The following is a 25,984-nucleotide window of genomic DNA, read 5'->3' as shown; positions in this document are numbered from 1 at the left end:
ATTTCCTTTTTAGTTTAATATTTTAACGTGGAACTGAAATATTAATAATTCGTGTATTTTTTTTTATTTATTATTATTTAGGCTTTGTCTAATCTAATAATGAAATTAAACTAGCACTAACATAGTGGCGTCCCAGGCCGAGTATTTCCAAGGTTGCTTTTCGGGTTTGGAAACATTATATTTATTTATATGTGTTTTGACGTGTAATTATGCATAAATATAAGATTTATTAGTATTTTTTGTGTTTATTAAAACAAAACCAAAGATGGTTGGGCTGAGATGCTTAGTACTACATCTCCCATAATGCTTTTCGGCCAAACAGTCATGGTTCCGCACATCAACCGTTGTCACTCATGGCTTTAAATATGTGTTTAACCAAAGCGTTTACAGTAATGCACGGATTAATCTTCTTCGCCATCCTTTTCGGAACTTGTGCGACTACCTCCAGTACAAAAGGTGAGCTAATTTAAACTTTTATTCAGCAGGAAACTAAAGTTATGTTCACGAAACGAGGGGGACGCTTTTAGCTAGCATACATGACATTAACACTTCACAAAGCAACAGCAAATTCCTGTTGTGCTTGAGACTAATTTAACCCGAACCCTGCCTTTCAGTCGTCGGAAGAAACATACATCTTTTGTGAGGAAAAGTGTTAATTATTAAATAGCCGTAATAGTTTCGTCTCTACATCAAAGTATCATTAAACTAAGGAATTAGAGCCCCCTACTTTTTTTGTCATCGTAAATTAAACCCAATACTATTTTTTAAAAGCGACACTCTGTGAAATTGACTTAATATTTGTATGCAAATAATTGAGTCTTCAGAGTGCCTGCCCATCTAACAAAAGTCAAATACACAACCAAATAAAACTCAAGTTATCTGATGACAGTATTCCTGAAAGCGTGCATGTGAGAGCCCGCCCTAAAAACTAGTCGCTGTCATGTCATAATTAGTCTTGCCTAGTTTATGCCGCAAGTACATTACCAAGTCTTTTAAATTGTAAAACAAATGCATATCCCCCAACTCTCAGAAATAACCCGTTGTATTAAAATTTCACCGACATGGTCTTTCCATTTGCATCACATTTTCTCAGACACATGTTCATTGTGCATTGTGTTGACTGTGATGTGTTATTTTTCCCCTGCAGTTTCAGACTCTTCCCACAGTGCCTACGAAGACTACGCCACGTACATATGGCACAACCGGCTGTACTTGTACATGGCTACTGCACTCGCCTTTGCGCTTTGGGTTTCCCTCAAAATGATACTAAAGAAGGTACATTGGCGAATGTATTCAGAAAAAAAAAATGTTATCAGTAATATTGTTTTCAAAACAGTACATTTTTACTTTATTTTTAGAAAAGCCTCTCAAATGAGGTCAGCTCCTGGGTGCAAGAAGATATGAAGAAAGAGGAGTGCTGTGATAAACGTGCTGAAGTTCACGTGTCAGGAGTGAAAATCTTCTTTGGATCTCAGACTGGAACGGCTCTAGTACGAATTGTGTTAACACTTGTCACTAATCCACAAAACTGAACTTTGCATTTTGACTTGGGTTGCAGAATACTGAGAATTTTCAAAATGGAAAAGTTTCCATGGGGAATAAATCAGGAATTTGGCTGTTAATAGGGAATTTAAAGATACATCTAGACACGTTTAATCAGTTCCGTGACCAAGCTTGTAACTTAATTTACCCAACAAATCATTTTCAGCCATAGAAGTGAATGCCAGTAAGTTACTGTTAATATTCCCAAAATTTACCGGTAGTATGCTAACACCTTGACACTGTAATGTTGACACTGGCTTTCCCACTGCTCCCCGCAGAGTTTCGCAAAGGATCTGTCAGCAGACGTGAGGAGCCTGCTGGACCTTGCAACAGAGGTGATCGACATGAAGGAGTACGATCCAGACGATCGGCTGGCTGATGAGGTAAGACAGAGGCTCCTCTGGCAGAGGTCCGATTCGGACTAAGAAAACATTTACTATATTCATCCATCCATCCATCCATCCATCCATCTTCTTCAGCTTATCCGAGGTCGGGTCGCGGGGGCAGCAGCTTTAGGAGGGAAACCCAGACCTCCCTCTCCCCAGCCACTTCAACCAGCTCCATAGTAAAATAAAATAAAATGTGCACTTGAGGTGCAGTTTTCTTTTTATCCATTTGAGGTTGCCATCTTTCACCTTCCACACTATAGTATCTTTGACTTTGAACATGTGTGGCCTGATGTGTTTGCTGGCTGTTAACAAAACAAAACCCAAAAAAAAACTTGTGAAACATTTCTGCCATCCAGTGCGGCAGCAAGTGTGTGTGCGTGTTCCTGGTGTCCACCTACACGGATGGGCAGCCCACCGACAACGCCGAGTGGTTCTGCAAGTGGCTGGAGGAAGCGTCCACCGACTTCCGCTACGGGAAGACGTACCTGAAGGGCCTCCGCTACGCCGTGTTCGGCCTGGGCAACTCGCTTTACGCCGCACACTACAACACGGTAAGGCATCGGGCCATATGGACTCAAAATAAAATCCAACCTCTTTTTCACACGTACAAAAATAATCTGAAAATCACAGCGTTTTATTTCAAATATCAAACTTTTATCTTGAAAAGTTGCAACTGTCTCTGAACTAAATACCTACTCACATCCTCAAATATATACCGTAACTTTTTTTTTAAGGAATATATATATTTTTTATTTTGATGACGGGTTTCTTTGTCGAAAGACAAAAGTTTTATCTCAAAACAACAAATACCTTCTAAAAAAAAAAATACATGACTTTCTCTGAAAAAATATATATATTTTTTGCTAGTTTTTTTCCTCAAATTTTTTTCCCTAAAAAAAAATTGAAGCACGATTTTCTTAATAATATACTACAACTACTACTCGAATTTGTGAATGCCATCCATGAATATACAGGCAAATAACTGCATACGCTCTCTGTCCAGGTGGGCAAAAATGTGGACAAGTGGCTGTGGATGCTGAGCGCCTCTCGCATCCTAACCCGCGGCGAAGGCGACTGCAACGTTGCCAAGAGCGTCAACGGCAACATCCAGGCCGACTTCCTGGCCTGGAAGCTCAAGTTCATCAAACGGCTGCGGGTTCTTTGCCAGGCTGACGACAACTGTTGCGGGAAACGCAAGGAGGGCACGTCCTGCATCAAGACGGATGCACAGGAAGTAGAAGAGGAGGAGAACGCCGCTCTGGATAATAACTACTATGAGGTAAGGAGTTGTAAAAACAACTACAAATTTAAACTTATTGAAACACTTTTTCCAAGTACAGCGTTCCGCGGGTAGTTAACATCTCCCAATGAATATGAAATGAGTTGGGAGCTTTGTGTAAGTTTTGTGTAGTAGTATTTTGAGTGGTAGTGCTTTTCTGTCATTTATATAAAAAAAAAATTTTTAGCTGCTTTTCAACATGCACGTTGCATAATCTGATTTTAAAGTTAAAAAAATAAAATAAATGGTTGTTTTATGCTAAGAGCAGCAATGGATGTTCACGCAGCAAAAGAAGCAAAAAACATTGTCTAAAATGACAGCATCTACTGTAACAAAAAAATTGCAACAAATTAGTTGAAAGGCTTAATATATTCCAACAAGGTATGAACTCTGAAGGTTAAATATTGAGTATATACTGTATACATAATGCTGCTGTGCCTCTCTATTTAGTCGCGTTGGTTACAAAATGTCCTACACGCCTCACATGTGACATTTCTGTCAACTCCGCTGTCCGTCCTCCAGACACACTCTTTGCTCTTCTCACCAATCACTGCATTTTCACACACGCACACGCACGTGTACACGCACACGCACATGCAGTGTGACAGCTCACAGATGACCCGTTGTCATGGCAGCGGACACCTCGGGAGACGACTGTGTCGCCGGGACTTGTTTCTGGCAGCAGCTGACAAGCGTGGCCATCATCTTTTTTCCCTTGTATAAAGCGATTTTTAGTTTTACACTAATTTCAGTTTTTTAATTTGACAGCCTAATCATGGTGAGAGGCAGGTTCAACACAGACACAGTTTTTAAGGCGAGATTAGTGTTGCTAATGACACGTTTCATGTCTGTCAGGATGTGGCCTTTACAAACCCAGTGTGTCACACCTACACGAAGGCTTCCAGTTTTGTCATAGCTGAAAGGAGACAAGGTGTTATTATTTTAAGGCAGACTTTTTGTGGGTCACATTAGATTTTGAACTCGTTCACTTCTGTGGACGTTTATATTGGTGGAAATCAGACGAGTCTGGGCACCTCACACTTGAACAGATAATGTACTGTGTATGTATATATGGTTTAAACGGAATATGTTTTGCAAAAGTGTCATGATTGTTAAAAAAAAAAAAAGTTGACGCAGTTCAGAGTGAATGAGGCCATGTAAAAAAAAAAAAGCTACACTCAAGCCATGTGATGTGTTGATGTCACTCACGGTGCATTTCTTGACACCCAAACAATTTTTGCCTTGCTTCGTACAAAATAACTTTGAGTCATATTGACCCAAGTTAGCAGGTTGATCCAAAGTGTTTTTTCTTTCTTTCTTTTTTCTCCTTTCTTCTTCGTTTCTAACGAATGTATGTATATACAGTTAAATTTACTAATGCTTTATATTTTCATTGTTTGCAAACAATCTATCTGTTTTTATTGGGCTTTTCATAATTAAGATTGCAGGTGGGAAGGGGCCTTTCCCCCCTGACTGGGTCACCAGCCAGTCGCAAGGCACATATAGACAAACAGCCATTCACACTGGGATTCACACCTCAGCCCTTTTACAGTCTTCCGTGAACCAACATGCATGTTTTTGGATATGTTTAAACCGTCAACAAACTCAATAAGCTGTTAGCATGTACTGTAGCATGTTGTTTCTAATTTATAATTGCTTATTGTGTTTTTTGTGGCGGCATCCTTCAGGAGGAGCCGCTGGAGTCCAGCAGTGACGAAGACGACTCGTCAACCTCCCCCTCCGTGTTGGACGTGGAGGATCTGGGCAGCCTGATGAGCAGCGTCAAACAGGTCAGCGTGCGGCCGGTCTTATTTGCGTGCCTTGAAGGCAGCTCCGCCTTCCGCGGAAGCGGCAGATGGCCCGGTAGACTCCACACACCAGGCCCTGGCGTCAAGACGAGGCTTGCGTAAGAGCGCGGACGCCCACTAACATAAGTGACTCAAGGGACATTTATCGTGGAAAATTATTTTTGATTTATTTAGTTTTTTGTTTTTGTTTTTTTTTCTTCACAAAAATGTACAGCTTTCTTGACAAAAATGAAAACAAGTTGGATAGAATTTTTGAATAAAAGTTAATATTTTAGATGGGATAAAATTGTACTGTATTGATGATGGTTCACCAACTCTGGGTTCTCTCCACACCAAGCTTGCGTTGTGAAGTGGAATCAGTGCCAACATGAACAATTAAGGCCTCCTAATCCAAGCTCTTGATTGATTAATGAATTGATTTGGAAGAGTGTCTAGATAATTAATAAATCGGAAGAGCAGACTTGTATCCATGTTGTCAAATAATGATTCTGGCTCTTGGTCAGATTTCTGATTCAGCATCCTCAATTTATTAACTATTATAGCAAATCAAAAAACATATCTAATATGTGGCCATAGTTCCAAAGTAAAAATGGAGTCTTCAGCAGGCTTAGCTCCTAGTGATGGCTGAAGAATGTCATCTTGCTGTCCTCTTTTTTTTTTTTCTGTCTTCTTCCATCAGTTAGCATGTCTTCCGGCGACGTCATCACATTCTGTGTTAACGGAGTTTGCAATTACTCACATTCATTGCCCTTTGTTCCTGCAAAGCATTACATCCATCCAATATAAGATAGATGCTCCAATCCATAATGTCTTCTACGTCTTGATACAATGTTCCTCCCCCACAATAGAATGTTGATTGATCAGTATAACCCGTGACTGTCCCTGACTTGTTTCTGTCAGTATAATTGAGTGTAAACAATGCTCTTGTCCATTGTCATGTATCATTTACGGCTTGTATGTGTTCCCAGATTCCTTCAGATGGCGGGCAGGTAGCCAAGCGCTCCAGGAAAGTGGCGAGGAAGACCCAAGATGACAAAGACGAGCGACGGGAAATGATCACACCCTCCCTGAGAGAAGCTCTGAGCAAACAAGGTAACGCCGTGCCAGCGCGCTCCACTGAGTTCTTAATGTAGCGGCGAATAGCTTTTTTCTCCACAGGAGCATCTGCCAGGTGTTGGTGCATCATGATAATGATGATGATGATGGGGAGCCAGAGCATCATTGCTTGGTAGTAATAAAAATCACAGGCCGTCCCCGAGGGAAGGCAGCCAGATGTTTGCCGCCACTTGCCTCACCTTGTCTCCACAAGGACGACAAAGTTTGTTGACTCAGAAGTCCTCAAACTTTTCTTCATTTCCACCGCAAATCGATCACAATGTGGTCAACTCTGCCAGAGGCTGCGTGCGTTGATTCTTTATTAAGTGCTCAATCCAGAGGATCAGAGCCGTAATGCAAGAGCCGTACCACAGGAGTGAAAGCCATGACTTGAGAGCCGCACCGTGACAGACCCACTTGGGAGCTGTATAGCGGCCACCATACTGCAAGAGGCCTAACACTTGTGAGCTGTGACTTGTGTTCGAGAAACCAAGAGGCCAAAGCAAGTTAAATTACAGAATACAAACAAAACCACAAAAAGTTACTCATTCTTTTCCCACACTAACATAAAACTGAAGAAGTAAAAGAATCCAAAGCCACTATCAGAGGCAAAACAGTCGGCAAGTGTGACATTGCCTCAATGTTTTTTTTTTTTTTTTCGAGGCTGGTTCACTTTGTCATTTGAATTATTAAGCACTTTATTTGTTGTTGTTTTTTTCCTCCTTATTTTTTTAATGAAGGTGTCTTTGTCTGGAACATTTTTATTTAGCACCCGAGCCACCGGTTTGGCTCGCTTACCTGCGGAAGTCATTGAGCAGCCTCTGGCAGCAATTCAGCTTCTGCTCCTGCTGCAAGCCTTACACAACGGCTTCGCTATAAATAGCAACATGTCACTCCCGTCCACCCCAAATGTTGACCTGCTGCGTTTTGTTAGGAACGCGGGACATTACTTGATGTTAGTGAGAAAGCACGGCTGGAGAACACGGCGTTGTTCGCCATCATGAAACCTTTCTTTATTTTAACCACGAAATGTCATGCAGTTCTAAACTGAAGTTAGCCTATTTTAAAATGGGTACTGTACATTAAGAAGTATATAACATAAAGCACATATTAGCAGTTCATAATAAAGCTGATGTAGCAGTCTACCTCCATACTCGGTGTACCTTTCCTTCTTGTCTAGTAGCCTATCACAAGATGAGCGCAAAAGATCCAATTGACAAGCATATGGCTAGCTTGTGGTTCGCATGAGAAGCTAACAATAGTCTAAATTTTAGATATAAATCATAAGTTGCTTAGTACTTGAGTATTTTTTCCCCACAGAATCCTTACTCAAGTAATTATTTGAGGATTACTTTAAAATTTTAGTTTAGTCATATTATTCTAGTTACATTCTCGCTGACTTGAGCAAAATTGTTGGCTGCTGTGCCCCAACTCTGGTTATAGTGCAATTCAGGTTTATAATGAAATGTCACCCGAAAGCATGATAGCCCAATTTTTTTTTTTTTTTTTATATTGTATGTCATGTCCAGATCATGACTTGTCATTCAGAGTGGCTGCACCTAATATACTGTCCTGTTTGTTGTCTCTCCTCAGGGTACAAGCTGATTGGAAGTCACTCAGGAGTGAAGCTTTGCCGCTGGACCAAGGTACTAGACTTGAACATTTAAAACCCTTTTGAGTAGCATTATTGATAGCCAAGGTGTTTTTTGTTTTTGTTTTCGTTTTTTGTTTTTTTAGTCTATGTTGCGTGGCCGAGGCGGCTGCTACAAGCACACCTTCTACGGCATTCAGTCCCATCGTTGCATGGAGACCACACCCAGCCTGGCCTGCGCCAACAAGTGCGTCTTCTGCTGGAGGTAAGACCACCATCGACTTCATTCCACACTCCTCGCATATGTCCTTAGTGGGATTTGGAAGAAATCTGCTTGAGTCAAACCTGTATCATAAAGACATCAGTTTGAGGCTCAGAGTGAATTGAAATGTCAAGAGTAAGTCGGCTATTGCTATAACACAAATTTTTAAGTGATCTTTTTTTTTTCCGGGTTTGTGTTGTGCATTATACAGATAACAGCAGTAGAATAACAAAAAAATGCTGTTTGAGTGAAATTTGCGTTGTTGTCGTCGTAAGTAAGCAGCATGCGGTGGGAATGAGGCAAACACTGAAAGGTGGATGCTGCTGAGTCATTGCAGCATTGGCGACTGCCGAGGTGTTTGACACCCCCCGCTGAAAGGTTACTGCCAGTGTACCGCTCCCCCTGTCGCCACATGTACGACATTTTGTCCAGACGTGGCAATGAAGGGCGACAGGAAATCAGCAGCCGTGCAACCACCGTGCGCCCACTCCCTGCTGACAACCTGCAGAAAATGTCTTGGGTCATCGTAGGGTCAGCTTGCTGACATTTGAACAAGTGTTAACATCGAAAGGACAACAGGACTTATTGTGGAATGTAGAATCAAACAATGTTGTGTTTATTTATTTTTAAGTGTATTGCATTGTGAAGATCACAGTAAAGTGGACTCCAGGTAGAATAGTGATGGTGTCTGCCAAAGATAATGGAGATCCTAATGAAAGAAATAACTTTGTATACTGAAAAAAATATTGCAGTTTCTTTTAAGATTATGACTGCACTGCGTTTTTTTTTTCTTGAAAAATCCAGCTTTATTCTTGCTAGGTTGGAACATTTTTTTCAATTTTCCTTTTTTTTTTTTTTTTTTTTCCCTCCGGTGGGATGAGATTACTGTATTTTTAGGTAAAATGACATTTCTTTACTTAAAATATTAGTTTTTTACCTCGTTAAAAAAACAAACAAAAAAAATCTAGATAGTGACTATATTGTCACATTTTTTCTCACGTTTTGAACAACTTTATTCCCGCAATACTACATCATCTCAGAAAAATATTCTCGTAAAGTAACGTATTTTTTTCTTGAACAATTTTGTGTGCTAGGCTCATAAAATGTTACCTTTTTCCCCGTCAAAATAATGCGACTTTATCCCAAGGTTACATCTTTTTTTTTTCTTCACATTTTACAATATATTTGGTTTGTTTTGGTAATATATAACTTCATCTCATAAGATGACAACTTTTTCTAATTGAAAATTTTTTTGTTTAATCTCCTCGATGCAACTTTGTTTTATAATGCAACTCCATTCTTGAAAGAATACATTTTTTTAAGACCCTTTAATTAAAAAAGTGACTTTAATTTGCAAAATATGACTTTATATAGAAGAAAATTCAACAGGGCTCTTGTAAAAATACTGCTGCGTTCTCATTAGCTCGTTACAATTTTTCTTTTACAAGTTCAACTATAAACGCTAATAAAATCAAACAAGGCCCAAGTGTGAACAGAGGGTTATTATTTCCAATTACAGTATATATCATACTCTACACCAGTGTACAAGCGCATCAATCAATTTTTAATAGAGCTCTTGTACTGGATGCCATTACAGTCAACCCCCCGCTGTTGTTGGGGGAGAGGGATTTTGCCGGTCTGCGGATAGAGAAAATCCACGTATAATTAACACCCATTGAAATGCACTGAGCAAAGCAAAAGCATCGATGAAACCTATTTTGACATTATTATTATTTTTTGTCTCGTGTGTGCGTGCTTGGCCACAAGGCACCACACAAACCCAGTGGGCACCGAGTGGCGTTGGAAGATGGACCCCGCTGAGAAGATCCTGCAGGACGCACTGGAGAAGCATCAGAACATGATCCGACAATTTCGAGGTCAGTGGCGTAACCACGCGAAGAGAAGCTGGAGTTGAAGTTGCGGCACTCACGCGCTTTTGTCCCACCAGGCGTCCCCGGCGTGAAGTCGGATCGTTACGAGGAGGGTCTGACGGTGCAGCACTGCGCTCTGTCCCTGGTGGGCGAGCCCATCATGTACCCCGAAATCAACCGCTTTGTGCGCCTTCTCCACTCCCAACGCATTTCCAGCTTCCTGGTCACCAACGCTCAGTTCCCTGAGGAAATCAGGTAGCGTTGCCGTTTGGTTTCATCACTTGCATTGCTTTATTTATCATATTAAATGCAATCAAAAGGTAAAAAATATGTAAATTTTTCATAGAGCCATTTCATTGGTTGTTTATATTTATTTCAAATTGCTGTTTGTTTAACTGTAGATATTATCTTAAAAAAAAAAAAAAGTATATTTTTGTTAATATAGTTGTCCAGAAGAGGTTAATTGAATTTACAAAATTTACAATGAGAAATATTGCTTTGTTTTTTTTTGTACAATTTGGTTTTAGTCAGACTTTTTGGACCGGATTAATCGCGAAATCTATTATTATGTATGTGAAATCAAGTTTCCCCATTGAAGTGAATTATAATGCCATTAAACTTTTCCACTCTCCTACTCCATCCTTCTCCTCCTCCTCCTCCACAATGTCTGTGGGAGTTAATAATTGTTGAAGGCTGAGTAGTAGGTTATGTGTTGCTTTCAGGAGCTTGGAGCCTGTCACTCAGCTATACGTTAGCGTGGACGCCAGCACCAAGGAGAGCCTGAAGAAGATCGACAGGCCACTCTTTAAGGACTTCTGGACACGATTCCTGGACAGCCTCAAGGCCCTGGCCGAAAAGGTCAGACTCCTTAACCACATGACATGACAAACTCGAATCTTACAACTTTTGCAGTTGGTTGCAGTTCTTTTTACTTGATAAAGATGACCTCTTAAAGAATACAATCCCAGTATTAAGAGAATAAAGTCTAAATGAGTATACTTCACCCAGCTCCTCCGGCGGGATCCCAAAGCTTTTCCCGGGACACACTGTCCTGGGTCATCCCCGGGGCCTCCCATCAGTGGGAAATGCCCGGAACACCTCGGCGCCCAGGAGGCATCCGAACCAGAAAAAAAAAAAAAAAAAAAAAAAAAAAGTAGTTTTACGGTTGTGTTTCAGAATAAATTTGCATTTTCCATTTTTTTCTAAAATTTCATTTCTCCAAAAAAAAAAAAGAATTTTTTTTTTTTTTTTTTTTTTTCTTTAGTCCAACTCATATTTTAAGTTCAGGTTTTTGACAGGATTAGCTTTTTCAAGAAGTTGTTTTTTCAGAATTTTTTGTAATTATTATTTTTTTAAAGAAAAGGTACGCATATTTCTGATGTCATTACACGTTTACATTAATCGTACTTTGAGAGGGAGCCATGATGTTTGTGTTGCTTGACCACAGCACTGACATTCATTGGTCACTACCTATAAAGTGTGTTTGTGTTTGACTGCGTCAGACAGTAAATGCCAAAACACTTTACCCGCTTCGATCCACTCTTATCAATGGCTTTAAAACGTCAGATTTTTGTGTTTGTTCCCATTGCATGTGAAGCTGTGCCAGCGTGCGTCCATTTCTATTCACAACATATCCGTGTCTCGCGGGACCCCCGAGATTAAGAGGTCGTGCTGGCCTTTTTTCCTTTCAAGAAAGGAGACAAAAGTCCATTAGCACAGCCGGCCTCCTGTGGCTGCCTGGCCTGCCTCTGTCGATAAAGACAGAGTTGTTTACATTTTACCCCAGTTTAACATTGGGGATATGTTTCTGGCCCATCCGGTACAGGTAAAAATCTGCCATTTTGAGTAGGATGAACAATGGATTAAATTCAAATTTGAAATTTTGAATTGGCATTGCAATGTAATAGTATACAGTTTTCAAATTACAATACTGCAGTAAAGTTTAGAAGAAAAAAAAAAAACTGATTCTTTTCAGTCAGTTGATAGGCTTTTTTTTTTTTTTGCTTTTTTTCTAGATTTGTATATTTTTTATGTAATTGCCTAGGGTCTAGATCAGTTCTATGCTCAATACGTTCAGTCCATGTTTATTTATTGTTGTTTCCTGATACATGAAAAGTTGAATTGATAAAGTCACAGGTTTATTGGCATTTATTGTTGTAATCGGTTTATGACTTACTGACTTATGTTTACGCCACACTTTGGTATAGAATTTTGTGCTGTCGTAACGAACACTAAGACAAATGTTTAGTAAGTTAACAACTGTAATTGAAAGAGATAACGTGCAAAAATATTGCAGCTTCACCTATGTCACGGCCCACGGGCGGCATTGCAATTATCTATCTAACTATCTCTATCTATCTATCTATCTATCTATCTCTCTTGATCTCTCTCCATCTCTTTCTCAATCTCTATCTCTCTGTCTCTAGCTCGGTCGCTCTCTTGATCTCTCTATCTCTTTCTCTCTCTCTCTCTCTCTCTCTCTCTCTCTCTCTCTCTCTATCTCTATGTCCATCCGTTTCTTCCTGCTTCTCTCTTCCTCCACCTGTTCACTGTCCTCCACCACCTGTTCTCTCTCTCTCTCGCCTGCTTTCGTCTCCCCTCTCAAGCTGCTGGTGTATTTTTTTTCCAGTGTGTTGCAGGTTGTCAACAGGTTTTTTTTTTTTTAAACAGATATTATTTATAGAAGGGTTGAACAGTATTAGAAAAGTACATCACCGTCAAATGTGAAACAATTTTGGCAGAAAATGAACAGTTGTCTAAAATAGTTGCACAGTGTGCTTGCTTCAAGCTATTACTTAGCCTCGGCTGTAAGATATTTAGTCTATTACATGAAATCATGGAAAAACATGGACTAGTGAAAAAGACAAGAAAAGTGAATATTTTTTTTAATTGATTACCAACGATCATTTGACTAATGCCATATAAATTGATTTTGTATTATTAAACAACAAAACCACAACAGGTATTGGTATTTTTGTCCACTTTTGGGTCACCTTCCTGGCTCGCCGTTAGCCAGTGTGCGCGTTGAGTTCCTCTTGGTATCCGTTGTGGCTGTGCAGCTAGTTTACGAATGTGCTTGTTAAATGGTTATTTTGTTTTGAAAAATAGCCACTGCCAAATCCAACAATATAGAGAAATTTCAGCGCTATAATATATGTACGATAAAAATCTGTGAGACAGCGAGACAATGAAAAGAGAACCAAAATATAAGGGATGGCTGTATATAACAAGGATGAAATACAGAGGGCATTTGTTTATACGCAATCACATGAGGTGATTCTACATTTATATGATTTTCACAGTCATTACGGCCCTCTGAGGGAAACCACAAGTACCACGTGGACCATGGTGAAAATGAGTTTGACACTCCGTCCGACGTCATCCTGCACCATTCAAACACCAGACGTCCAATTTTTTTCGCCTCATTTTTTTTGTAATCCGCCCAGGGAAAGTTCACAGTATACAACATATTCCCTCATCCAATTGCCTTTGTTGTAGCATTAAAATGCCGGGCGACCCCTCCTTTTCCATTCTATTTCCGTTCCCCCTCTCGGCGCTCACTGCAGCGCTGCAGCGTCTTTCACGCGGAACATCGTTGAGTTGTGTTCCCGGAATCAACAATCAACTTCTGGCTAGGCACCAAAAGGGGAAGGTGTTTTGTTTTATAGCAAATTACATTTCAGGACGTCCTTGATCGTGCCCCTTCCCAGCCTACTTTTGTGCCACAAACAATCTTCCACTTTGTATAACATTTCTAATGCATGTGAGTGGAGTCATTTTGATGTCACATTTTTATATATATAAATATATAAACATTATTTGAATTAAAAAAAATCACTAAAAAAAAATTCTTAAAATTTTTTCACCATGGACCCCTGTTTATTGTGGAAAATGCATATTGAATCTCTATCAGCATTTTTTTGAAAAATGTTTAGGGGTTTAAATATTGTTTCACCCTCCCCCAGTGCATTGCAATGGGCGTCAATTACAGTATATGCATATTTTTGCCATTTGTGGGCGAGGCCGTTCCCTATCCCAATTGTATTTTTTAGATTTTGTTGTTGTGATATTGTAGTTTTAGATTTGCTTTGTAGCATTATTTGGCTAATAGTATTCTGCTTTTAATTTTGTTTTGTAAAAAAGCTTCAATATTTATGTTGCAATATTTTTAGATATTTCTCCTATTTTCTTGTTTCTTTTTACAGTACAGCAATTTTTAGATTTTGTATTATTTTCTACTACTAACATTTTCAAGTATTTTATTCAGATGTGTTTTTTTTCCTCCAATATTTTGTTGTAATCTTCTGTTTTTTTGTAATATTTAGAATTTTTTTTAAATTTTGGGGTAATTTTGATTCTTTCAGTTTCATTTTGTACTTTTTAAAATAATTCTTTCTGATATTTTTTATTTTGTTTGTTTTGTTAAAAATTTTAATATTTTTGTTGTAGTAGTGATAATTGTACTGTTTTTGTTGTTTTCTTTTCTTTTTTTAACTAGTATTTTCTTCTCATAATTTGGATACTTTTGTTAGATATTTGCAGTATTTTTGCATTTTCCTAATGCATGTGCGTGTGTTTTCTGTGGTTCAGAGGCAAAGGACGGTGTACCGGCTGACGCTGGTCAAGGCGTGGAACGTGGAGGAGATGACGGCCTACTCGGAGCTTGTTGCCTTAGGCCAGCCCGACTTTATCGAGGTTAAGGTAGGATATGGTTTTGTTACTGTTCTTGCGTGTTTGTGTGCGCACTTTTATTGGAGCGCGTCCACATGGCGAGTGTCTTGAGAGACATCAGACAGCAAAGCTGGTTTTGATAATGCGCGTGAATGCCAAGAGCGGCTGGCTAAAGAAAACTGGCTGGCACACAGTCTGACGTCTGTGTTCACTTCAAAGTTCTACAATGAAAGAGCTGGAAGCGAATTTTGATTTTTCTTTTCTTTTTTTTCTTTTTTTTCTTTTCTTTTTTTTTTGGCCTTTGTGACATTGTATAATTTGTAATATATTAAGTAAGTACAATTAGTATAAATCTGTATTTTTCAATATTATATTTTTAATATATTTTAAAAAAAATCTATTTTTTTGTCTAATTTTTAGATTTTTTTTGTAACTATTAACTATTTTTTTTTTCATTTTTTATTGACATCATTGATAAGGCTCACGTTTGTCGGCACAAATGCAAATGCACCTAAAGATTTGACTTTGTTGCACCGAGTTATAAGTATGAAAATAAACCAACTAAAAGCATCTCAAATGAAACGCGAGTGAAGACTCAAATCACCACTCGTTGTCTTCCAAGTATTAAAAGCTTACGAAAATCGTATCTTGTCAAGTATTAGGATTCCTTTTTAGCACAGCCAAAAAAGACATGCAGGTTTTATTATTTAACAACGTGCGGGTCCTTTTGCATGCGAGTCTATTTATTTTTGAACAAGTAGATGAATAATTGACTCAGTGAGGGACTGTGACACGTGTCCTCATCAGACAGCGTTTGTCCTCTAGTCAGCAGCTCAGGCTGGATTTCTCAAGTGTCACAATTGGGTATGTATAAAGAGGAGAAAAAAATTGGATATACAAATCAGAATCAGGACGCTTTCAAATGTGGATAAAAATACGATAATGAGATCAGATCAGATTTTGTCATTTACATCGCTGTCCAAATATGGTCAATATATTTGTAGAAAGACAGCATCGCATGCATCTACGCCCGACAATGACTATAATGTACCGCCAGAAACTCTTACCCTGCATTTGCTGTGTACGTAGCATTGGAAGTATTCGTCCCCACCAAAAAAAGGTGTAGAATTACCTATAGATGTCTAAATGAAGCTCCTCGCTTCACTTCAACTTAGTTCTTTGTACCAAGATACCATAAAATGATTCCAGTCCATTACTTTTGTCTAATTGAAGCACTTCAATTCAGCTTAGCTTAGTTCCTTGATACCAAGATGCCACAAGATGGTGGTAAAGCACTGCTTTTGTCTAAATGAAGCACCTCAATTCACTTCAGTTTAGCTTCTTGATGCCTGAAGGTCATTCCAAAACACTACTTTTGTCTGAATGAGGTTCTTCTATTTATCCATCCATCCATTTTCTTGACCGCTTACTCCTCACAAGGGTCGCGGGGGGTGCTGGAGCCTATCTCAGCTGGCTTTGGGCAGTAGGCGGGGCACACCCTGGACTGGTTGCCAGCCAATCGTAGGTTCTTCTATTTACTTCAGCTTAATTTGTTGGCACCAAAACGCCACACGATGGCAGCAAAGCACTACCTTTGTCTAAAATGGAGCCCTTCAATATACTTAAATGTAGTTCCTTGATACCAGGCTACTACAAGATGGCAACAAAGTATTACTTTTGAGTAAATGACTGTTCTCAAGTCACTTCAACTTAGTTCCTTGGCACCAAGATTCCACAAGATCGTTCCAAAACAATACTTTTATCTTTTTTTTTTTTTTTTGTTTGTTTTTTTTTTTGTTTGTTTTTTTTTCTTTAAAGAAACAATACTTTTATCTTAATGAAGCTCTTCAATTCAGTTAAACTTAGTTACTTTATACAAGATGAAAACAAAGTTTAAAAAAAAAAAAAATGCAGGCCACAGTGTTTCTGCACAAGGTCAAAAATGTCCACAAAACAGATTGAAAGGTTAGTGAAATCCAAGTCCTGTTGATTAAATAAATCTTCAAACGGACTTGTTCTTACAATACACCCAAATTCTTTTGTGTTGCGCCATTGCAGAAGCAAAAGCGCATGCGAGGCTCTTTGTTAACATTCATGAGGCAGCCTCTCGCGGGAAAAAGCGTCCTCTTTTCCTCTCATTCATAATCAAGAGCACACCGCATTTCCCCCAGCCTATTACTTCCCCGAGGGTGAGCCCGCCCGGAGTCCGTCCGTGGTAATCAGGCAGCAGAATGGCCCCCAAATGATGATGATGATGATGATGGAGGGCGGGAGCGAACGGCCGCCTCGCACGTGTGACAAACTCGAGTAAATAATTGAACAAGTTGCTGCGTCAGGACTTCATTTTTCTTGAAGGTCTCGCGCGAGGCTTTTTGTTATTGTGCAGGTGCCGGAGGAAAAGCTCCTCTCAGGTGTTTGCGCTGTGGTTGTTTTCACATTGGAACAGAGGAATTGTGGAGTGGATGGAAGAACACTGAAGGGGTAGTGCAACACAACTGTCAAGCATTTGTCAACAATATTGTTTATACAACTAATTAGTGATTTGCTGGAAAGCCAAATATTACAAGCGTTTTCGGGCTAATATTTATTTTATTTTAGTTAAGCTGGTCAAAACTAACCTTGCTCTCGCAAGATGAATTCTCGCGGTATTTGTGAGTTCACAAACTCCGGAGAGTACATCTTGTACTGCTCCCGCTGATAACTGCCGTTCCGCTTCGGACCAATCACGAATGCTGAAGTGCAACGTTGTTCACTGTGGTGCGTTTACAAGTACGGGTATTAGCTGTCTCATGGCGTCCCAAGACTTTTGCACAGTCCTTCTCGCATCATTTTGGCGCCACCGTGGTTTGAATGTTGAATGCAACTCTGCTCACTCTGGAGCATTTGTGAGTCATGAGTCAATGTGCGCTGCTTGTCGGCAAAGTGATAGAATTTCAAAAAGCTTCCGAATATCTTTTTTTTTTTTTTTCTTCTTTTTTTTTTTTTCTTTTAAAATATTGATTTAACCATGCTGTGTTTACAAGTCCGACGCCCCGGTGTTGCCTGTGGAGAATGTCGCTGTGCTCCTGCGAAATGATATCCGCTATCGATTAGCGCCGAGACCTTCTCATTTGTCACTTGACAACAAGTGCTGACTAATGTTTATATCAATACTGCTGCGTGACTCACTCATTGATTTGGGGACATTTGAGCCAACTGAGAACTAGAGTGGGCGTACTCCATTCATATCTTTTTACCTTTTAAAATTCTGTAACCGGCATGTCCGTGCACATGCGTAAAATTTCTTTCCGTCTCTGATCTGCGTTTCTACGTCAATGATCTGCGCGCCGAAAACCAAAATGATGGCTACTAGCAAAAAAAAAAAACGTATGAAAAATAAAGCAGTCAGCCCGCAAAAACACTGTCAAAACAAAAGGCACTTCTGATAGAATATTTTGGTAGTTTTTACCCGCAAGCGTTTTCGTATAAATCTTTCAATGTGGCCCTAATATCCCTTCATAGAAAATGGATTGTTTTCAGTATCCATAGTATTCTTTTGTCAACATTTAAATCACAAAAATAACACCCTTTGCAAAAAAAAAAAAAGCCATTGACATCAGAATTCGTGCAGTGTTATTGCATTCCCAGTGTGCCTAATGAAGCGTCCAATGAGTGTACATAATGTGTTTTTTAATTTATCAGGATGTGTGCGTGCGTGTTTGTGCTTGCGGTGCAGAAAGCAGTCAATAATTGAATTCAGTGTCATATTTTCTTCCTTTTCTCTAAGGAGTTGTTCCCCGCCCCCCACCCCCCCCCCCCAGTGATCGTCTCCCTGCTGCATCAATAAGCGTTATTGATTAAACAGACACACCAATAAATGTTCTTTCAGCACAACTCACTGAACATTTGTGCTCCTTACGTGTTTATTTTTTATTTTTTGAGTTTATTTATTTATTTGTATAGTTGTTTTTATTTCCATTATTTATTTTTGTATTTTGAATTATATTTTTATATCCATTTTTATTTTCACTTTATTTATTTATTTATTTATTTATTATTTTGGCATTCTTGGTCATCTATAACGTGTTCAAATGAGATAATTCCATCACACGTCATGTTTGAAGCTTTGCCTTATTTCACGGGGCAAATGGCATCACTGATTGGAGCAAAGCCAACAGCCTGCATGACCTGCTGAAGGATGCGCGGCTTTTCATATATCACAGCTATCATCCGCCCTACCGCCAAAAACAAAAAAAAAACACGCCACCAACCCCGCCGGCCGTCGTCTGGGCCTCTACCAAGAGATTTATGGCGACTGGTGTGCCGGGCTGTTACTCAGCGAGCCTCCAGGTGCATCCGCCGCCATCAATTGCGTCGCGAATGCACAAACAATCTGCAAAGGGAAGAAATGTCAGCTGTTTTTAGAAAAAAAAAATTATAATCTGTCGCCTCTAAGCACAGATTTCCAGTTGTTGGTTTGTGGTTCCAATGGGGAATTTTCGTCATGATATAGTGTTCCCTCGTTTATCGCTGGTTCATCTTTCACGGCCTCTCTGTTTCGCAGGTTTTTTTCTTTTTTTACGGCCGTATCTCTCGAACCCTACGTCTGACCGGGGACATACGGTCATCCACGGCTTCGCCTCAACGAGACCTTTCATACGGTGTCTGTCCCGTCACTCCACGACATTGCATTCCGGAGATAGAAAATACATACTGTGTTGTATAACGAGTAAATTTTAGAAAACAAATAATGAATGAAAAAGCATTTCTAATAAACTAAACGAAAAAACATATGTAATAAATGAAAAAAATAAGTACTTTGCTGTATACTGTAATAAATATTTAAATAAAAAAAATACTTTTAATAATTAATGGAAAACATGAATGTATAATAATAATAATTATAATAATAATGCATTGGGGAAGGCTGTCAGAGAAGTGGCTGCCAGTGTGCGCCTATGACTTGCCACCAAACATTCGTACCAGTGTGAGAGTCACTCATTTTGTCCAGCAGTTCATTTTTCGTTGAGGTAATTTTACACGGCGAGGCTGTCTGTCCCGCGGCAGTCCCCGATGTTGCTTCGTTACCTTTTGCGTTAGCATCATTCTGACTTTGAAAGCAGTCGAATTGGGATTGACAAAACGCGAGCTGTTCCTGTCATCAGTTATTTTGTGTGTGTGTGTGCGTGTGTTTTCAGGGAGTGACGTACTGCGGCGAGAGTGCAGCCAGCAGTCTGACCATGGCCAACGTCCCGTGGCACCAGGAAGTGGTGGCCTTTGTGCAGCAGTTGGTCGACATGCTGACTGACTACGAAATCGCCTGTGAACACGAACACTCCAACTGTCTGCTCATTGCCCACAAGAAGGTAGTGCCACACGCTATGACTGTGTCAGATTTTGTCCTGTCCTGTCCGGTGTCCTGTTTTGTGCTACCCTGTCCTGCCCTGTCTTGTCTTATGGTGGCTTTTCCACTATTTTGTTTTTGTTTTTTTGTCATTTTTCCTGTTTTGTTCTGTCATGAGATATTGCCTTTTACTATCCTGAGTCCTTCCCTGTCCTGCGTCCTTACCGTGTCCTGTCCTGTCTTTTGATGGCCTTTCCAGTCCTTTCTTGTCATTTTTCCTGTCTTCGTCTGTCATTAGATATTGTCTTTTTTTGTTTTATCCTGAGTCCTGTTTTAACCTTCCCTGTCCTGCGCCCTTACCGTGTCCTGTCCTCTCTTTTGATGGCCTTTCCAGTCCTTTCTTGTCATTTTTCCTGTGTTCTTCTGTCATGAAATATTGTCTTTTTTTTAAATCCTGATTCCTGTTTTATCCTGCCCTGTCCTGTGCCCGAGCTTATCCTGTCCTGTCTTATGGTGGCCTTTCCAGTCCTTTCTTTTTATTTTCTTGTTTTCTTCTGTCAGCGGATATTGTTTCATTTTCTATCCTGACTTTTCATGTCCTTTCCTGGCTTGTCTTGATATGTCTCATAATCGGTTGTGTTGTTCTGTCTTGCCCAATCATGACTTGCTCTGTCCTTCCTTATCCTACCCTGTCTTGCCCTTTCCTGTCCCACCATGAATTGTCCTGTCTTATCCTGGCCTGTTCTATCCGACTTACTGTATTTAGTCTTGTCTTGTCCCGTGCTGTCCTGCCCTGTCTTGTTTGGTCATCTCCTGCCCTGTCCTGTCCTGTCTTGCCCTACGTCAAGACTTCTTTTTTTTTTTTTTTTTTTTTGCTATTTGTCCATCATGACCACCAATAAATCCAGTTTCACCGTTTTTAAATTGAGCTTCACACATTTCTCATGGGCCACTGCCGTTAATGTGCGACGCTTGATTTCTTGTTGCTGCGGCCCGTTTCCTTAAAACCGCGTCATTATTTCTTTGATGGGGAAACAGTCCAGTTGAGGCGTGGGCAGATGTTTGACTACTGAATAGTGAGTCATTGTCTTGCAGTGTGCGCACATGCACATTTGTCTTTGTATCATCGTGGGGACTTCTCATTGACATAATGCCTTTCCCTAACCTTAACCATCAAAAATGACTGCCTACCCCCATTCCTTACCCTAACCTCAACCATAACCCATTTCAAACCTAAACTCTAAAGCCAAGTCTTGACCCTCAAAAAGAGGTCTGATCTTGTAGGGACCACCAGAGTGTCCCCACAATTTCAAGTCGGTCCCCACAATGGTAGTTAAACCTGGAAAAACACGAGTGTATGGGCCCCACAATGTAGCAAAGACAAAGGCACTCACTCACTCACTCACTCACTCACTCACTATATCTCTGTCTCTGTCACACAGACTCACACACACACTCGCTCTCTCTCACTGACTCTTCCACACAATCCATATTCCAACCCCTTCATTTTTCCTCCCCTGCGCCGCGGTGGCCATTTGTGCGACAGCCTCAGACTTTGCTTCATTTGCACGTCCTTCTCGCCCACGCCTGTCAGCGTTTCCTAATATACTTGCGCGCGCACTCGCACGCACGCTCAAAATCTTTGCACTTGTGGCCCAGATTGTTTGTGTTGCGGCGCCGACGCTTTCGCCAGCGGATGTGCTAAAAGTCAGGGTTGGCGTCCGCCGTCTTCCTTTTCAAAATGGACGCTTCTTTTTGGGAGAGTGACTTGAAACCTTTGCGCTCTCATTTGATTCCTAAAACCAAAAGAGGTGCCTGCCTATTTGTAGAAAAACTTCTAAAATATATCATTTAAATATGTATGTAAAATATGTACAATTATTCATTTTAATAATCAATTGATTCTTCTTGTTTAATTTGATTATTTCTAATTCATTTAATTTAAATTAACTGATTATTTAATAATATAAGTAAATGTTTATGTGAAGTAGACTCTCATTGCCGCCCTGACATGTGGAGCGCACCGGACACTTCATTAGGTACACCTGTACATTACAAAAGTTGCCCATGTGAGAGAAAATTTTTATGTATTTACTTATTTATTTATTCATTCATTCATTCATTCATTCATTCACTTACCTACTACTTGTTAATTTATTGACGTGAATTTTATTTACTTGTATACTCACTTATGTTTGTTTTGTTCTTGTTTTACTTTATCTTATTCTCTACGGCATGACCGATTTCTGTTCCATGTACAGCACTTTGTATACAGCAGTGCTTGTTTTAAAGTGCTTTATAAATAAAGTTGAGTTGAGTTGAGTGTGTGAGATAGCACAGCTGTCGGCCGTCTTGTCTGTTTTGTCCTGTCCTGTCATCTTGTATTGCGTTTCCTGTCATTTCTTCTTCTGTCACGTCTGTTCTACCTTAAAAAGGAAGTTGCTTTTCCTTCCAGTTTGAATGCCAGACTCAATTAGTAGTCTGTTTTTTTGTGTGACTTTTATTAAGGTGTATTTTTTTATTTTATTTTAACTTTTTTTTTTTTTTTTTTTTTTTTTTTTTAAATATCTCATCATGTCAAAAGTGTTTGACTCCTTCCCCACGGACCATTTTTTGTAGCAAACATGACTGCAAATCCCATTATAGCACGCATGGCATATGTTCATCCTGTTATCTTATATTACCTTTAGCGCTTCGGTGGCCACTTATTGAATCTGGATTATTGGATCGGAGACTGGTGCATTATGGGAGAGAAGCGAGAGGTCACTCGCTTACCTGCTTTGCTTGGATTGTCCAGACACGCACACACATATCGGCCTCCTGTGGGTTCCTTTAACAAGATGGATGTCGGCGTGTGCTGTGAGAGTCGTGATTGATAAGGAGGGAGGGCGTCCAAAGGAGGAGGAAGTCTTAACATCTTAACAAAAATAAATAAATAAAAATACAGGACAACCTTGAAAGTTTTGCCACATTTATTCTGGAAGGACGACAGAAGAGAAATGACCACAAAACTTGGCAAACCGGTTTGTGTTGGTCTTTTTTGTTTTTCGTGTTAATTTCGTCAACGAAAACTAAACAAAAATCATGTCGTCAATACGCGTATTTTACCGGATCAAAACTAGACTAGACTAAAAGCCTCATTAATAAACAATAACTGGGACTAAATCAGTATGCATTTTTGTCGACTAATGAAGACGAGACAAAAATGTACTTGACTTAAAAAAACAAAAAAAAAAAGGACTAAAATCTATGGACGTTTTAGTTCATGAACAAAAACGAGACGAAAATGATCTGCTTTTGTAAAATCTTGTCTCTGCTATTTTTTCACTGTGACACTGTCATGTGACACGCCCCTTTCAAATTTGCAGCTAGCGAGTGCAACATGCACAAACACATGGGACAGACAGAAGGTGGATTCATGGTGAAAAGTCTTTAAAAAATAAAAATCATAGTTATAACGTAACATTAATCCAACGGTTATAACGTTCCAACAATAATTTTAATCTGACCACTAGCTAATGCTGGCTAATTGTGTGTGAAGTTGTTTTTCATTAAAAAGATAAAAGATAATTTTATGTGAAATGAATTTAGATCTAAAATATTCAACATATGCCCTGCGACTGGCTGGCAACCGGTCCAGGGTGTAACCTGCCTACTGCCCGAAGCCAGCTGGGATAGTCTCCAGCACCACCCGCGACCCTTGTGAGGAGCAAGCAGTTAAGAAAATGGATGGATGGATATTCAACATAATCTGCTGACAAAAAAAAAAAATACAGCGATATAAAATGATTGTCCTGACTAAAACTACACTAAAACGTTGACGGTTTTTGTTGACTAAAACTAGACGAATAAAATTATGTTTTGGACTAAAATAAAGACTAAAATGCTAGATTTATATTTGTAGTTTTATATGTATTAAAATTAACTACCGGTACTTGTTTTTTCATGTTTGACATGGAGTAGTGAGTAAATAAGTCGACTACTTTGTTAGCATCACACTAGCCATGAGCGAGCTAGCTAGCTAGCTAGCTAGTTCATCTAACTTCCCATATGATTGTCACTTGTATCTGGCATGCTGAGTCCATCTCATTAGTGATTCTTTCCACTCGTGTTTTCAGTTCAAAGTGGACGGCGAGTGGCGCACGTGGATCGACTACGATCGTTTCCAGGACCTGGTCAAGGCCCACCAGGAGAGCGGCGGACAAAAAGTTTTCTCCTCGTCGGACTACACGGCGCCGACCCCCGACTGGGCGCTCTTCGGGGCAAGTCAGCAGGGCTTCGACCCGGCCGAAACCCGCTTCCAGAGACGCAACAAAGGCAAAGATGTCTCTGGATGCTGATTGCAACACTTGGACGAGGGCTTTTAATTGGCTTTTATTTTCAAGACGTCCCCTTCCTCATTATTGCCCTTCTTGCTCTTTCTTTCTCTCTCCCTTTTTTTTCCCCCTAATGAACTGGCAGAATTTAATCTGGTGAGCGTCTGATGCTGGTTGATTACATTAAATTGATCCCCTCTGCAGCTTCATTAGCGGCCTCGTTATAGAGCACAGTTGTCAAACTCAAGGCCCGGGAGCCAGATGTGACCCCGCCAATGCTTGCTCATTTTAGTAAAAAGGTAAATTTGTCATCATGTTTTGCCCATACTATGAACTTTTTTGCCTCACCCAGTCCCTTTGCAACATAAATTGAACAAATCATTGTTTACCAAATTGACTCCACTGTTGTGGTTCAGAATTTTACAAATGGACCTATTTGCTGATTTGTTTGGGGGGGAATCTAGCCTCACTTATTTGGGGAAAATGGAGCTATGTTAAACCAAGTTGAGGATTTTCATTTAATAGACAAAATTAGTTTTTTGCACCCACTTGTGGCATGTTGGTGTCAAGGAATTATGCTGAAGTGAGTTGAGGAGCGTCATTTAGACAAAAGTAGTGCTTTGCCGCTAGCTTGTAGCAAGCATCTTGGTGCCAACTATGTTGAAGTCCATCCAACCATCCATCCATTTACTTGACCGCTTATTCTTCACAAGGATCGCGGGGGGTGCTGGAGCCTATCTCAGCTGGCAATGGGCAGTAGGCGGGGTACTCCCTGGCCGGGTTGCCAGCCATTCGCAGTATGCTGAAGTCAATTGAGGTTAATTTAGACAAAAGTAGGTTCTTTGTCACCATCTTTGCCACCTTTTTAGCAGATTTTCGTTATACCCACCTACACCACAATTTACTACTCGTGTATACACAAACACACATCAAATCTAGGCCCTCGTCTTTTATTTGCTGAAAAATATGCTTATTTGCTGTTTTTGTTGCTTTGATGCCAATGAGTTGAGGATGTTCATGTAGTACTTTGCAATTTTAAACTTTTTTTTTTTTTTTTTTTTTTTTTGGCGGGAACTTATTAAAAATTTAGTGGGTTGGTAAACATATGAACAATTACCTATACATCATATAAGGTGACATGATTTTTAGTCAGTTGGGGTGTTTTATGTGAGCTCACTAGGTTACTGCTAAATTACATTAGTTTTCAAGCTTAGCAATGTTGAAACAGACATGGAATATTGCTAATGTATGAGAAGTGAGCACAAAATTTGGAATTATGTGTTTTTCTATTTTTATGATGACTTATGGACACATTAAATTCAATGTCATCCATCTGCCGCAGAGATTTTCTTGCCTGTCTGTAACACAAGTTAGCGTTTTGTTAATGTCATATTAAAAAATAAAAAAAATAAAAATATGCCTTTTTTGTAATGTCATTAACAAGATGGTTTTATATATATATATATATATATATATATATATAGAGAGAGAGAGAGAGAGAGAGAGAGAGAGAGAGAGAGAGAGAGCAAATGCAGTGAGATCACTTTAACTCTTAAACATAGTTGATGTAGCAAAGAAACAAACAGGATGGTTAAATGGAACACAATAAAGACCCCAAACAACACAAAATGCCCGACTCGAAATCCGGGCCACTTCCATTAGTCACGCAATCTCAGGCTCAAAATGTTAATGTTCATTTTTGATTGTCACGGTGAGCTATTCATTTGACAATGTCTTTATTGTGAACACGCAGAGCGCTGTTTGTCATATTTTAATCATGTGAGTTGTGTTGGGAGGCGTTCAGTCATCACAGTGAATGCAGCGAGTGTGAAATTAT

At 39.7% G+C, this 25,984-nt stretch overlaps 1 protein-coding gene across 1 annotated transcript; it reads left to right on the top strand.

Moving 5' to 3' along the window:
• Positions 1–313: 313 nt before the first annotated feature.
• On the top strand, positions 314–25,535 carry tyw1 (tRNA-yW synthesizing protein 1 homolog (S. cerevisiae)). Its single transcript, XM_077541974.1, has 16 exons — positions 314–456; positions 1,148–1,275; positions 1,359–1,490; positions 1,821–1,925; positions 2,288–2,482; positions 2,935–3,210; positions 4,899–5,000; positions 5,987–6,110; positions 7,707–7,759; positions 7,851–7,969; positions 9,734–9,843; positions 9,915–10,092; positions 10,560–10,695; positions 14,428–14,538; positions 19,686–19,853; positions 23,950–25,535. The coding sequence occupies exons 1-16, from the start codon at positions 354–356 to the stop codon at positions 24,169–24,171; spliced, it is 2,262 nt and encodes a 753-aa protein (XP_077398100.1). The 5' UTR covers positions 314–353; the 3' UTR covers positions 24,172–25,535.
• The last annotated feature ends 449 nt before the right edge of the window (positions 25,536–25,984 follow it).

Source organism: Festucalex cinctus, chromosome 13 (assembly GCF_051991245.1).
Source record: "Festucalex cinctus isolate MCC-2025b chromosome 13, RoL_Fcin_1.0, whole genome shotgun sequence".
NCBI lineage: Eukaryota > Metazoa > Chordata > Actinopteri > Syngnathiformes > Syngnathidae > Festucalex > Festucalex cinctus.
This window is presented reverse-complemented; position numbering and strand designations above follow the sequence as displayed.